Source organism: Blennius ocellaris (genome assembly GCF_963422515.1).
Source record: "Blennius ocellaris genome assembly, chromosome: 7".
NCBI lineage: Eukaryota > Metazoa > Chordata > Actinopteri > Blenniiformes > Blenniidae > Blennius > Blennius ocellaris.
The window spans coordinates 29,002,378-29,016,926 of NC_137656.1; the positions used below are offsets into that span (position 1 = coordinate 29,002,378).

The following is a 14,549-nucleotide window of genomic DNA, read 5'->3' on the forward strand; positions in this document are numbered from 1 at the left end:
GTGGTAGTCAGGATACAGTGGTAGTCAGGATACAGTGGTAGGCAGGATACAGTGGTAGGCAGGATACAGTGGTAGGCAGGATACAGTGGTAGGCAGGATACAGTGGTAGTCAGGATACAGTGGTAGGCAGGATACAGTGGTAGTCAGGATACAGTGGTAGTCAGGATACAGTGGTAGTCAGGATACAGTGGTAGGCAGGATACAGTGGTAGGCAGGATACAGTGGTAGTCAGGATACAGTGGTAGGCAGGATACAGTGGTAGTCAGGATACAGTGGTTGGCAGGATACAGTGGTAGTCAGGATACAGTGGTAGGCAGGATACAGTGGCAGGCAGGATACAGTGGTAGGCAGGATACAGTGGCAGGCAGGATACAGTGGTAGGCAGGATACAGTGGCAGGCAGGATACAGTGGTAGGCAGGATACAGTGGTAGTCAGGATACAGTGGTAGGCAGGATACAGTGGTAGGCAGGATACAGTGGTAGTCAGGATACAGTGGTAGGCAGGATACAGTGGTAGTCAGGATACAGTGGTTGGCAGGATACAGTGGTAGGCAGGATACAGTGGTAGGCAGGATACAGTGGTAGTCAGGATACAGTGGCAGTCAGGATACAGTGGTAGGCAGGATACAGTGGCAGTCAGGATACAGTGGTAGTCAGGATACAGTGGTAGTCAGGATACAGTGGTAGGCAGGATACAGTGGCAGGCAGGATACAGTGGTAGGCAGGATACAGTGGTAGTCAGGATACAGTGGTAGTCAGGATACAGTGGTAGTCAGGATACAGTGGCAGGCAGGATACAGTGGTAGGCAGGATACAGTGGTAGTCAGGATACAGTGGTAGGCAGGATACAGTGGCAGGCAGGATACAGTGGTAGGCAGGATACAGTGGTAGTCAGGATACAGTGGTAGTCAGGATACAGTGGTAGGCAGGATACAGTGGTAGGCAGGATACAGTGGTAGTCAGGATACAGTGGTTGGCAGGATACAGTGGTAGTCAGGATACAGTGGTAGGCAGGATACAGTGGTAGGCAGGATACAGTGGTAGTCAGGATACAGTGGCAGTCAGGATACAGTGGTAGGCAGGATACAGTGGCAGGCAGGATACAGTGGTAGGCAGGATACAGTGGTAGTCAGGATACAGTGGTAGGCAGGATACAGTGGTAGTCAGGATACAGTGGCAGTCAGGATACAGTGGTAGTCAGGATACAGTGGTAGTCAGGATACAGTGGTAGGCAGGATACAGTGGTAGGCAGGATACAGTGGTAGTCAGGATACAGTGGTAGGCAGGATACAGTGGTAGTCAGGATACAGTGGTTGGCAGGATACAGTGGTAGGCAGGATACAGTGGTAGGCAGGATACAGTGGTAGTCAGGATACAGTGGCAGTCAGGATACAGTGGTAGGCAGGATACAGTGGCAGTCAGGATACAGTGGTAGTCAGGATACAGTGGTAGTCAGGATACAGTGGTAGGCAGGATACAGTGGCAGGCAGGATACAGTGGTAGGCAGGATACAGTGGTAGTCAGGATACAGTGGTAGTCAGGATACAGTGGTAGTCAGGATACAGTGGCAGGCAGGATACAGTGGTAGGCAGGATACAGTGGTAGTCAGGATACAGTGGTAGGCAGGATACAGTGGCAGGCAGGATACAGTGGTAGGCAGGATACAGTGGTAGTCAGGATACAGTGGTAGTCAGGATACAGTGGTAGGCAGGATACAGTGGTAGGCAGGATACAGTGGTAGTCAGGATACAGTGGTTGGCAGGATACAGTGGTAGTCAGGATACAGTGGTAGGCAGGATACAGTGGTAGGCAGGATACAGTGGTAGTCAGGATACAGTGGCAGTCAGGATACAGTGGTAGGCAGGATACAGTGGCAGGCAGGATACAGTGGTAGGCAGGATACAGTGGTAGTCAGGATACAGTGGTAGGCAGGATACAGTGGTAGTCAGGATACAGTGGCAGTCAGGATACAGTGGTAGTCAGGATACAGTGGTAGTCAGGATACAGTGGTAGGCAGGATACAGTGGCAGGCAGGATACAGTGGTAGGCAGGATACAGTGGTAGTCAGGATACAGTGGTAGTCAGGATACAGTGGTAGTCAGGATACAGTGGCAGGCAGGATACAGTGGTAGGCAGGATACAGTGGCAGGCAGGATACAGTGGTAGGCAGGATACAGTGATAGTCAGGATACAGTGGTAGTCAGGATACAGTGGTAGGCAGGATACAGTGGTAGTCAGGATACAGTGGTAGTCAGGATACAGTGGTAGTCAGGATACAGTGGTAGTCAGGATACAGTGGTAGGCAGGATACAGTGGTAGTCAGGATACAGTGGTAGGCAGGATACAGTGGTAGTCAGGATACAGTGGTAGGCAGGATACAGTGGTAGGCAGGATACAGTGGTAGTCAGGATACAGTGGCAGTCAGGATACAGTGGTAGTCAGGATACAGTGGTAGTCAGGATACAGTGGTAGGCAGGATACAGTGGCAGGCAGGATACAGTGGTAGGCAGGATACAGTGGTAGTCAGGATACAGTGGTAGTCAGGATACAGTGGTAGTCAGGATACAGTGGCAGGCAGGATACAGTGGTAGGCAGGATACAGTGGCAGGCAGGATACAGTGGTAGGCAGGATACAGTGATAGTCAGGATACAGTGGTAGTCAGGATACAGTGGTAGGCAGGATACAGTGGTAGTCAGGATACAGTGGTAGTCAGGATACAGTGGTAGTCAGGATACAGTGGTAGTCAGGATACAGTGGTAGGCAGGATACAGTGGTAGTCAGGATACAGTGGTAGGCAGGATACAGTGGTAGTCAGGATACAGTGGTAGGCAGGATACAGTGGTAGGCAGGATACAGTGGTAGGCAGGATACAGTGGTAGTCAGGATATGTCAGCGACGACAACAACTTCCAGCAGCATAGCAGGAAACAACCCAACATGACCTAAGAGCTTGGTGAGAGGTTGGTGGCCAATGGTCCAAAATGGCCGCCTCTCTTCCGTCAGTCTCCAGAGCAGCTGAGGCTACAGACGTAGTTCACCACCATCCAGTATGGAGTGAATGAATAATGCAATGTAAAGTGTCTGTGAGTGTGTAGAAAACCAATGTGTTATCCTCACAAATTATCCATCCAGGAAATATTATGTTTGTCTCCTGTTTACTTTCTTGATGTATAAAAAGCGATATTGGTTTGCTGAAAACTAACATAAAAGTATAACTGTAACCCGTCGATCACCTTTTATTATTTTAGAAAATTCAGTAAATCATCATATTAGTTTGGATAACGAAAAAACTGAAAACACAATGAAACAGTAGCAATGCATTAAGTACAAGTTATTCATGTGGACTTTAATCCTTTGAAAAGCCAGTTTCCTCAAACAATGTCACACAGGAATCATATTCAAAGTGACCAAATAATGTCTTTCTTTATTATAAACAAAAACAAAAATTGTCCCCTAAAAACAACACACAGGCCTCGGCTAAGCCGGCATAATGAAAGTTCTTTAACTCAAAATAACCAGTTGCAGGCCTGTTTACTTGGACTTTGTAGTAAAATAAATAAACTTGTTCTCCAAATAAATGAAAGAAGAATCCCAGGAATACCTTTCCAGAGGTGTGGTGGCAAAGCAAGTTGAGGCAGGAGGTGGTTGAGAGGCTTGTCTGGGGTCCACACACCTGCTGGTGAGAACGTGTTTTCTGGTGAAAACAACCAGACCAGCGGTGTGAGCTGATGTTGGTGACTGCACACTTGTCAGACGAGCATTCTCAGAAACCTTTACACATCAACAAACCCCCACAAAATATTTGAATCCCTTTTTAATATGCTTTTAACTATTTATCCAGTTTTTTGTCATGGGCATATTTATTGATGATATTTTAAGATATATGAATATTTTTAATCCAAAGTCATTGGTTTGGTCCTATTTACTATTTAATGGCTAAACGTCTCAGGGATTGTTCTGAGTGTTTTCTCGCTGGAGCCTCTGAGGCCACATTTCCACGTACCTGAGTATCTGAAAAAACGGATATTTCTCCGTGTTTGGGCCACACATTTACACACAAACGTATCGGCGACTCCACAGTGGAGATCTGGATAAAATCCATGTCTCTGTTTGTGTCTAAAGGCAGGTAGGCAGATAATTCTGTCACATGATGTTGTTGTTGTTGTTTCTGATTGGCTATCATGCTTCATGCTTCTTGCTACACTGCCCCCTACAGGTTTGGCTGCTCATTGCAGCTCTGAACCAGCTGGATGGTCAGTGTACATCAACATTTGTTTTCTAAGCATAGCGAGGGAAATATCCATTTATTTTAAAAACTGGGTACGTGTAAATGTGGCCTAAGATAGTCAGTGTAAACCCCACCCCCACCCCCCACCCCCACCCCCCACCCCCCACTGATATCTGCTTCACCAAACCATCAGGGTGTAGATCTGCACTGGTGAACTCACACACATGCATCATTTAACATTAAAGCAACTGGTAATTAGCAGGTTGGGTTATTTAGATTGTGGTTTATTGAGGTTTGTAAATATAATATTGACAATGCCAAATGAGTTATCCAGTAGAATTTCTACCAGTTATTAAAGTTATTCTATGGGCTTCTTTAAATGGCTACATTTTCAAATGAAAATGCAAAACTTCCGTTGCATTTTGGGTTTCCGTTTAGACAATAACGAGGCTTCTGAGCACTGAAAATGCAATTTGCTTCCTAAGAATGTACCACAACATTAGTTTGTTATGTGAGACTGTCAAAGATCTGAGCTCGGTCAATATAAACATTTACCGCTCTCCACACTAAACTTGGAGTTAAAAAAAGAGCTTTTAGTTCTTTGATGGTCGTAACTTGACAAATATTCACAATAGAAAATCCATGACACACCTTGTGGTTGTCATTTGCGTTTATATTTTAAGAGCAAATCATTATAAAAATGTATAGTTTTATTAAAACAATTGAATAATTTTGTTCACATTAACACAATAAATATGATGCAGACAAATTAAAAAAGATAAGCGGTTATACAATTCCAGGTTCTACGTAAATGCAGGTCATTGGTCACAGATCATTGCTTGTGCTTCAACAAAATCCTCCAGCTCGTAGCAGGAAATGCTCATTACTGCTTCTGGATCAGCCACCGAACGCAACAGCTTTTTATATCCGTTCAAGACTTGTGTTGAGCAGAACTGTAGACTTGAGTGCTTCATGCCTGCTCACGTCTCCATGTTGGGTGAAAGTGGTCTGAAGAAAAGGAACGTCTGTCGACGTGGCAGGAAAGGAACCCTGTGACGATGAAAAGTGCTGGAGCTTCCGCCGTCCACTGTTTCTAAAGAAATGAAAACAGGAGTGTGTGTCTCTCGGCAGTTGACGAGCCCAGAGAAACTGGTAGAGCAAGGTCAGGGAGGGGCGGCCAAGGCGACCTGCTGCAGCCCTACACCTATGAAGCTCTGCAGCCGATCCCAAGGTAGGGCCTCTTCGGCCTCTTCGGCACTGGCTGGTTGGTCACACTGCAGTTGTTGGTCAACTTCCTCCCTTGAACTTCACAAATCTATAGAAAAGCTGCATGTTCCCTGAGGAGGTGTGTTTGTTGTGTTGCTGCTCAGCGGGGGGCGCTCGGCTGGAGTCGGTGGGTGAGGATGACGAGCTTTTTGTGGAGAACGGCGTGAGCAGCTGCGAAGTGACGGAGAAGCCTCCGCCGGGCCGACGTAAACACTCCTTGCCTCAACAGCTGGATTCTGCTGGAGTGAGACAGGTCGGTGAAGCTCTCAGCATCACAGGTCAACTCACACAAAGTCACGTGAGGTCTAATGAACGTCCTGTTTGGACAGTCGGCAGCAATTGCAAGTGAAAATGCAAACTTTAATTGCGGTTTGGATTAAGTGGGTTTCTGTTTACGTGACATTGGTGCTTGGAGAAACTGAAAAATGCAACTTTTTGGAAACAGCTTCTGAGGTGGAACCTTTGGAAAACGCTCGGGCTCCGTCGCCCTGGCAACGGGCAGAAACCAGGTTTCCTGGACACGCTCAGGCACCATCCGGAGTTGACGACAGATCTGTTGCCATGAAACGGGCCCAACACGTTACATTAATCTTAAGATTCAGTTTTCTGTCAGCTCCATGATTTAGTAGCACAGAAAACGCCACACATCAACACGTAGCTCAAGACATTAAAGCTAAAACTGCAGGTCAACAAGAAAGGTGTCATCCAGACGTGTGAAGTGTCAATGGGAAGCCTTGCAGAGGTGTATTATCATATAATTTATACACTCAGTGTTCCAAGCATGAATTTGTTTAACCCTTTTTATATTCATGTCCCTTGTAGGAATATCACATAATTAAGAAATCCGCTCGCTCTCTAAGCACCGTTCAAGTGGAGTCTCCATGGCGACTGGCACAGCCGTCCATTATCTCCAGCATCGTGCTGATGAAAGGCCAGGGCAAGGTGAGTGTGCCCCTTTGACGTGTTGCACGAGTACTGCTCACATACATTCACGGGGCTTCAATATGTCTTGATGGTGATACTTGAGCTTCTCTTGCATTCTCATCACAAGTTAGTGGGACGTTTCCCTGTGGCGGACCATCATATAATCAGTTCTACACCCCAGAAAGAATATCCGGTACCATTTTTTCCACATTGTGCAACAAAGACAAGTTTCCTATTTTAGATATTGAAAACACAGAATAAGCAAATGACCGTGACACGAGATGCTTGTTCCCAGATCTCCTACACACAGATGCAGAGTCAGCGTTCAAGATTGAAGTTCTTTTATTTTAATCACACAACAAGTGGCTCTTTCAGTGTCTGGCCACTCCTCTTGGAGCTTCTCCTCATTTTAAGCCTTCCAGCCGCTGCTGCCACAGGGAGGAGAGACACAGTTAGACATTGATGGGCCTCAGGTGTGGCGGCTCTCCTCCCACACTCCTGCAAGCACCACCACAGACCAGGTGTCCGGATCAAACTGGAAGGAAAGTATAGTGCAGACAAAATGTCAAACAGTCCATTGTGGAAAGACAACGATCATAACAAAAAATAAAAACCACTGAAAATGAGATATTGTCACAGTGGTTTTTATTTTTTGACAGCAAACAACCCTGCAGTGACTTCAAGGCAGGTTCACCTGGACAGGTGAGGACAGGTGAGGACAGGTGAGGACAGGTTCACCTGGACAGGTGAAGACAGGTGAGGACAGGTGAAGACAGGTGAGGACAGGTTCACCTGGACAGGTGGGGACAGGTGAAGACAGGTTCACCTGGACAGGTGAGGACAGGTGAAGACAGGTGAGGACAGGTTCACCTGGACAGGTGAGGACAGGTGAAGACAGGTGAGGACAGGTTCACCTGGACAGGTGGGGACAGGTTCACCTGGACAGATCACCCGTACAAACAACTTTTCTATGTAAAATAAAAATTCCAACAGAGTCAAACAAGCTACATTTTTCTGAAAGTGTTAAAAAAATTCTTACAACCAAAAAAAGGGACGAGTTGTATCACAGCATAAATGACCCATCCAGTGCAAACAAACCCTCACAGTGAATAATAAATCAGAATGTCTTCCCAAGAAAAGACAGAAACAACATGAAAACCTCCGTGGTGCTTTAACCAGAGCAGCATTACTGCTTGTCAATAAACAACCTGTCAGTGCAAAGTGCAGCACGAAATGACGACTCAAACTACAGAATCTCGTGGTGGCCGTGACTCAAACTACAGAATCTCATGGTGGCCGTGACTCAAACTACAGAAGCTCTTGGTGGCCGTGACTCAAACTACAGAATCTCATGGTGGCCGTGACTCAAACTACAGAAGCTCTTGGTGGCCGTGACTCAAACTACAGAATCTCATGGTGGCCGTGACTCAAACTACAGAAGCTCTTGGTGGCCGTGACTCAAACTACAGAAGCTCTTGGTGGCCGTGACTCAAACTACAGAAGCTCTTGGTGGCCGTGACTCAAACTACAGAAGCTCTTGGTGGCCGTGACTCAAACTACAGAAGCTCGTGGTGGCCGTGACTCAAACTACAGAATCTCGTGGTGGCCGTGACTCAAACTACAGAATCTAGTGGTGGCCGTGACTCAAACTACAGAATCTAGTGGTGGCCGTGACTCAAACTACAGAATCTCGTGGTGGCCGTGACTCAAACTAAAGAATCTCGTGGTGGCCGTGACTCAAACTACAGAAGCTCTTGGTGGCCGTGACTCAAACTACAGAAGCTCTTGGTGGCCGTGACTCAAACTACAGAATCTAGTGGTGGCCGTGACTCAAACTACAGAATCTCGTGGTGGCCGTGACTCAAACTAAAGAATCTCGTGGTGGCCGTGACTCAAACTACAGAAGCTCTTGGTGGCCGTGACTCAAACTACAGAATCTCGTGGTGGCCGTGACTCAAACTACAGAATCTCGTGGTGGCCGTGACTCAAACTACAGAAGCTCTTGGTGGCCGTGACTCAAACTACAGAATCTCGTGGTGGCCGTGACTCAAACTACAGAATCTCGTGGTGGCCGTGACTCAAACTACAGAATCTCGTGGTGGCCGTGACTCAAACTACAGAAGCTCTTGGTGGCCGTGACTCAAACTACAGAATCTCGTGGTGGCCGTGACTCAAACTACAGAAGCTCTTGGTGGCCGTGACTCAAACTACAGAATCTCGTGGTGGCCGTGACTCAAACTACAGAAGCTCTTGGTAGCCGTGACTCAAACTACAGAATCTCGTGGTGGCCGTGCCTCAAACTACAGAAGCTCTTGGTGGCCGTGACTCAAACTACAGAATCTCGTGGTGGCCGTGACTCAAACTACAGAATCTTGTGGTGGCCGTGACTCAAACTACTGAATCTAGTGGTGGCCGTGACTCAAACTACAGAATCTCGTGGTGGCCGTGACTCAAACTACAGAATCTCGTGGTGGCCGTGACTCAAACTACAGAATCTTGTGGTGGCCGTGACTCAAACTACAGAATCTAGTGGTGGCCGTGACTCAAACTACAGAATCTAGTGGTGGCCGTGACTCAAACTACAGAATCTCGTGGTGGCCGTGACTCAAACTAAAGAATCTCGTGGTGGCCGTGACTCAAACTACAGAATCTCGTGGTGGCCGTGGCTCAAACTACAGAAGCTCTTGGTAGCCGTGACTCAAACTACAGAATCTCGTGGTGGCCGTGACTCAAACTACAGAATCTTGTGGTGGCCGTGACTCAAACTACTGAATCTAGTGGTGGCCGTGACTCAAACTACAGAATCTCGTGGTGGCCGTGACTCAAACTACAGAATCTCGTGGTGGCCGTGACTCAAACTACAGAATCTTGTGGTGGCCGTGACTCAAACTACAGAATCTAGTGGTGGCCGTGACTCAAACTACAGAATCTAGTGGTGGCCGTGACTCAAACTACAGAATCTCGTGGTGGCCGTGACTCAAACTAAAGAATCTCGTGGTGGCCGTGACTCAAACTACAGAATCTCGTGGTGGCCGTGGCTCAAACTACAGAAGCTCTTGGTAGCCGTGACTCAAACTACAGAATCTCGTGGTGGCCGTGACTCAAACTACAGAATCTTGTGGTGGCCGTGACTCAAACTACTGAATCTAGTGGTGGCCGTGACTCAAACTACAGAATCTCGTGGTGGCCGTGACTCAAACTACAGAATCTCGTGGTGGCCGTGACTCAAACTACAGAATCTTGTGGTGGCCGTGACTCAAACTACAGAATCTAGTGGTGGCCGTGACTCAAACTACAGAATCTAGTGGTGGCCGTGACTCAAACTACAGAATCTCGTGGTGGCCGTGACTCAAACTAAAGAATCTCGTGGTGGCCGTGACTCAAACTACAGAAGCTCTTGGTGGCCGTGACTCAAACTACAGAAGCTCTTGGTGGCCGTGACTCAAACTACAGAAGCTCTTGGTGGCCGTGACTCAAACTACAGAAGCTCTTGGTGGCCGTGACTCAAACTACAGAAGCTCGTGGTGGCCGTGACTCAAACTACAGAATCTCGTGGTGGCCGTGACTCAAACTACAGAATCTAGTGGTGGCCGTGACTCAAACTACAGAATCTAGTGGTGGCCGTGACTCAAACTACAGAATCTCGTGGTGGCCGTGACTCAAACTAAAGAATCTCGTGGTGGCCGTGACTCAAACTACAGAAGCTCTTGGTGGCCGTGACTCAAACTACAGAAGCTCTTGGTGGCCGTGACTCAAACTACAGAAGCTCTTGGTGGCCGTGACTCAAACTACAGAAGCTCTTGGTGGCCGTGACTCAAACTACAGAAGCTCTTGGTGGCCGTGACTCAAACTACAGAAGCTCTTGGTGGCCGTGACTCAAACTACAGAAGCTCGTGGTGGCCGTGACTCAAACTACAGAATCTCGTGGTGGCCGTGACTCAAACTACAGAATCTAGTGGTGGCCGTGACTCAAACTACAGAATCTCGTGGTGGCCGTGACTCAAACTAAAGAATCTCGTGGTGGCCGTGACTCAAACTACAGAAGCTCTTGGTGGCCGTGACTCAAACTACAGAATCTCGTGGTGGCCGTGACTCAAACTACAGAATCTCGTGGTGGCCGTGACTCAAACTACAGAAGCTCTTGGTGGCCGTGACTCAAACTACAGAATCTCGTGGTGGCCGTGACTCAAACTACAGAATCTCGTGGTGGCCGTGACTCAAACTACAGAATCTCGTGGTGGCCGTGACTCAAACTACAGAAGCTCTTGGTGGCCGTGACTCAAACTACAGAATCTCGTGGTGGCCGTGACTCAAACTACAGAATCTCGTGGTGGCCGTGGCTCAAACTACAGAAGCTCTTGGTAGCCGTGACTCAAACTACAGAATCTCGTGGTGGCCGTGCCTCAAACTACAGAAGCTCTTGGTGGCCGTGACTCAAACTACAGAATCTCGTGGTGGCCGTGACTCAAACTACAGAATCTTGTGGTGGCCGTGACTCAAACTACTGAATCTAGTGGTGGCCGTGACTCAAACTACAGAATCTCGTGGTGGCCGTGACTCAAACTACAGAATCTCGTGGTGGCCGTGACTCAAACTACAGAATCTTGTGGTGGCCGTGACTCAAACTACAGAATCTCGTGGTGGCCGTGACTCAAACTACAGAAGCTCTTGGTGGCCGTGACTCAAACTACAGAATCTCGTGGTGGCCGTGACTCAAACTACAGAATCTCGTGGTGGCCGTGACTCAAACTACAGAAGCTCTTGGTGGCCGTGACTCAAACTACAGAATCTCGTGCTGGCCGTGACTCAAACTACAGAATCTCGTGGTGGCCGTGACTCAAACTACAGAATCTTGTGGTGGCCGTGACTCAAACTACAGAATCTCGTGGTGGCCGTGACTCAAACTACAGAAGCTCTTGGTGGCCGTGACTCAAACTACAGAATCTCGTGGTGGCCGTGACTCAAACTACAGAATCTCGTGGTGGCCGTGACTCAAACTACAGAAGCTCTTGGTGGCCGTGACTCAAACTACAGAATCTCGTGCTGGCCGTGACTCAAACTACAGAATCTCGTGGTGGCCGTGACTCAAACTACAGAATCTTGTGGTGGCCGTGACTCAAACTACAGAATCTCGTGGTGGCCGTGACTCAAACTACAGAAGCTCTTGGTGGCTGTGACTCAAACAGCTCAATGCCACAGCAGAAGCATGAAAACCAGTTGTGGTACTTGAGACGGAGCATGAGACACTTCTGGACAGCAGGTGGACAGGACAGAGCATGAGACACTTCTGGACAGCAGGTGGACAGGACAGAGCATGAGACACTTCTGGACAGCAGGTGGACAGGACAGAGCATGAGACACTTCTGGACAGCAGGTGGACAGGTTGAGTTCCAGCAGGTACTGATGACATGTTCACCACACAGGATCAGGATGAAAGTCGTCTCAGCACTAAAACCTTCAGTCCACGCTACATTCCAGAGCCAAGTGCAAAATCTTCTCTTCCTCCTTCTCATGCTGCCGTCTTCTCATCCCCTGGCAGTGAAAGCTCCTCGTCCCACATCCACACCGTTGTGAACTCTTGTTCTGGAGCCGATGGCGTCCAAAAGCACCTCCATTCAACAAAGTACATCTTCATCACTTCTCACATTGTTTCAAACATATGAGAGGACAATCAAAGCCTGAGGTTCTTTTATGAAAACGCTGAAGTTAGAAATGGTCTTGTGATTATCACTGCCAGCAAATCAACATGGTGCCTCCTTGCTGAGGCCCTCAGGTTATTATCCTTTACTGAGGCCCTCAGGTTATTACACTGAACGATGGTCGCAGGTTGTGGAAGGCAGGGCCTGAAAAACGAGGACAGAAAGTATGACTTAAAGAAACCTTCCCTCATGTGTTTCCCAGGGCCTAGGCTTCAGTATTGTTGGAGGACAAGACTCTGCTCGGGGTCAGATGGGGATTTTTGTCAAAACCATTTTCCCTCACGGAGCCGCTGCAGCCGACGGAAGACTGAAAGAGGGTCAGTAGTGTCATGATGACGCGGTTGTTTTGGTGTTCCACAACGGTTCATGTGAGACGGACCTTTTCTGTGTTTTACTTTTAGAAAAGTTTGGTGTTTCCATAGCAATGTTCTGAAAATAGTACAGTTTTCATGCCTGTCCACGAGAAGGTTGTTTTTGTAAACAACAACAACAAAACAAACTCCACACACATGCACAAAGAACAATATGCTCTAAACATTAACAATGGCGACGTTCGTATGGACAGACGACCAGATTGGATCGATACCATGCGTGACGGCAGCGTCACCAAGTTACAGTTACAGTTGAAAACATGGAAACATTATAAAACACACAAAGTGTGAATCAGGACACTCTGGAGGAAACTGTTGTTGTTGTCCATCGACTGGCGCTTGTGCAGAATAACAGTATAAGAATAGTAATATTCACTACGCCTGTGGTGTGCACGAGCAGTAGCAGCATTTCTGAAATCTACACAGACACTGAGACTAAGTGTTTACACAAAGTCTTTTTTTTCTCCTCATTTACTCGAAGACAGAGCATTTTTGAAAAGTTCCACCTTGGGAACCATTTTCAGAAAGTTGTGTTTTCAGTGGTTCTGAGCACCCTTGTCGTGTAAACAGACACCAAAACAACCAAAGGTTTGTGTTTCCCATTGAAAATGCTGCAGTGTGAAGAAGGCCTGAATTCAATGGCGTCAGGATGTTTTTAAATGTGCCACTCAGGCACCGTCTCAGCTGGTGACGCTCTCTGTTGTGTAGGAGACGAGATTCTGGAGGTGAATGGAGATTCTCTTCAAGGACTCACACACCAACAAGCCATCCAGACCTTCAAGGTGGGCGCCAAGTTTACCACAGTGTTTGGAAGTTAAAAATCAACTTCTTCTCCATCACTTTATCCACTTTGCGTCATTCGGCAAAGTAACTGTCCTGTTTGTGTCCAGCAACTGCTCTGACTGCAGCAACCAGCAGGAACTAGGTCCATGTTAAGTAGATGCATGGAGAGCACTTTTTGAAAGGACAAGTACTGGTCCCACTGACCTTGATGATGTTGTGACGCCTTCATGTCCTGAACCCTCTGCCTTGTTTCTGTTCTCGTCCAACAGCAGCTAAAAAAAGGTGTGGTGACGCTGACGATCCGCACCCGCCTGCGCAGCCCCAGCCTGACGCCGTGTCCCACCCCCACCCTCCTCAGCCGCTCCAGCTCACCAAACTCCAACGCCAGCGGCGGCACTCCCGTCTCGCCGGGGTGTGAAGAGGGCGAGGGCCGCAGAGGCCCCGGTCCGGGTCCAAAAGACTGCATCATCATGGAGGTCACGCTGAACAAAGGTCAGCCTGGTCACCATGTGCCCTCATGAACACCTTCAAGTTCCAGCAGGGCTTCATTCATGGTCTGTGTTACCATTGTATTCCACATTTAGATGAAATCATGTCCAAACTGAGGACATCACTTGTGTTGTCTTGCTTACCTGAGACGTCACTTCACCTAATACTTTTTTTTTTTTTTTACCAATACTTCATTTTCAACGATTGCTGGATTACTGATTTTAACTTGTACTTTAATGATAATTACGACTGTTGCTAGTAATGCATCGCTACCTTTTCCACTGTTACTGTTCTAATCAGGATGATATGATCTTGTCCCTCCAACACACACCACTGGTGCTGTTGCTATTTCAACACTGTGTCAGGGCGTTCTGGTCTGCAGACTGCAGCACACTCCACATTTCACCTGAAAGCTTCTGGCTTTATCGTTCCTCTCACTGAAATTGAACCTGCGGCTTCTCCAGCTCATGAGACCTGGCACACTCATTACTCCACCTAGTGGCAGGAAGTGGCATTACTTCATGCACGATTCAGCTCAAACGTTTCGCCGGGGCATTTAAAACGTTGTTTTGCCACTTGTTGTTGAGGCTGTAATGTACTGTGCTCTACACAGAGCGTCATGGTGTTTCTCTACTGTTTGTGTGACGCGTCCAGAGCCCGGCGTTGGTCTGGGGATTGGAGTTTGCTGTCTGACTCTGGAGAACTGTGCTCCTGGAATCTACATCCACAGCCTGGCTCTGGGGTCTGTGGCCAAGATGGACAGCAGGCTCAGGTGACAGGCGCACAAGT

The 14,549-nt window shown here is 47.8% G+C and overlaps 1 protein-coding gene across 1 annotated transcript in view; it reads left to right on the forward strand.

Moving 5' to 3' along the window:
• pdzd2 (PDZ domain containing 2) overlaps positions 1-14,549 on the forward strand; it is a 102,179-nt gene that overhangs the window by 55,871 nt on the left and 31,759 nt on the right. Inside the window, exons 8-14 of the mRNA XM_080499231.1 lie at positions 5,360-5,459; positions 5,599-5,747; positions 6,317-6,436; positions 12,320-12,434; positions 13,197-13,270; positions 13,541-13,763; positions 14,415-14,532. Coding sequence (XP_080355357.1) covers positions 5,360-5,459; positions 5,599-5,747; positions 6,317-6,436; positions 12,320-12,434; positions 13,197-13,270; positions 13,541-13,763; positions 14,415-14,532 — 899 coding nt within the window. The remainder of the gene's footprint in view (positions 1-5,359; positions 5,460-5,598; positions 5,748-6,316; positions 6,437-12,319; positions 12,435-13,196; positions 13,271-13,540; positions 13,764-14,414; positions 14,533-14,549) is intronic.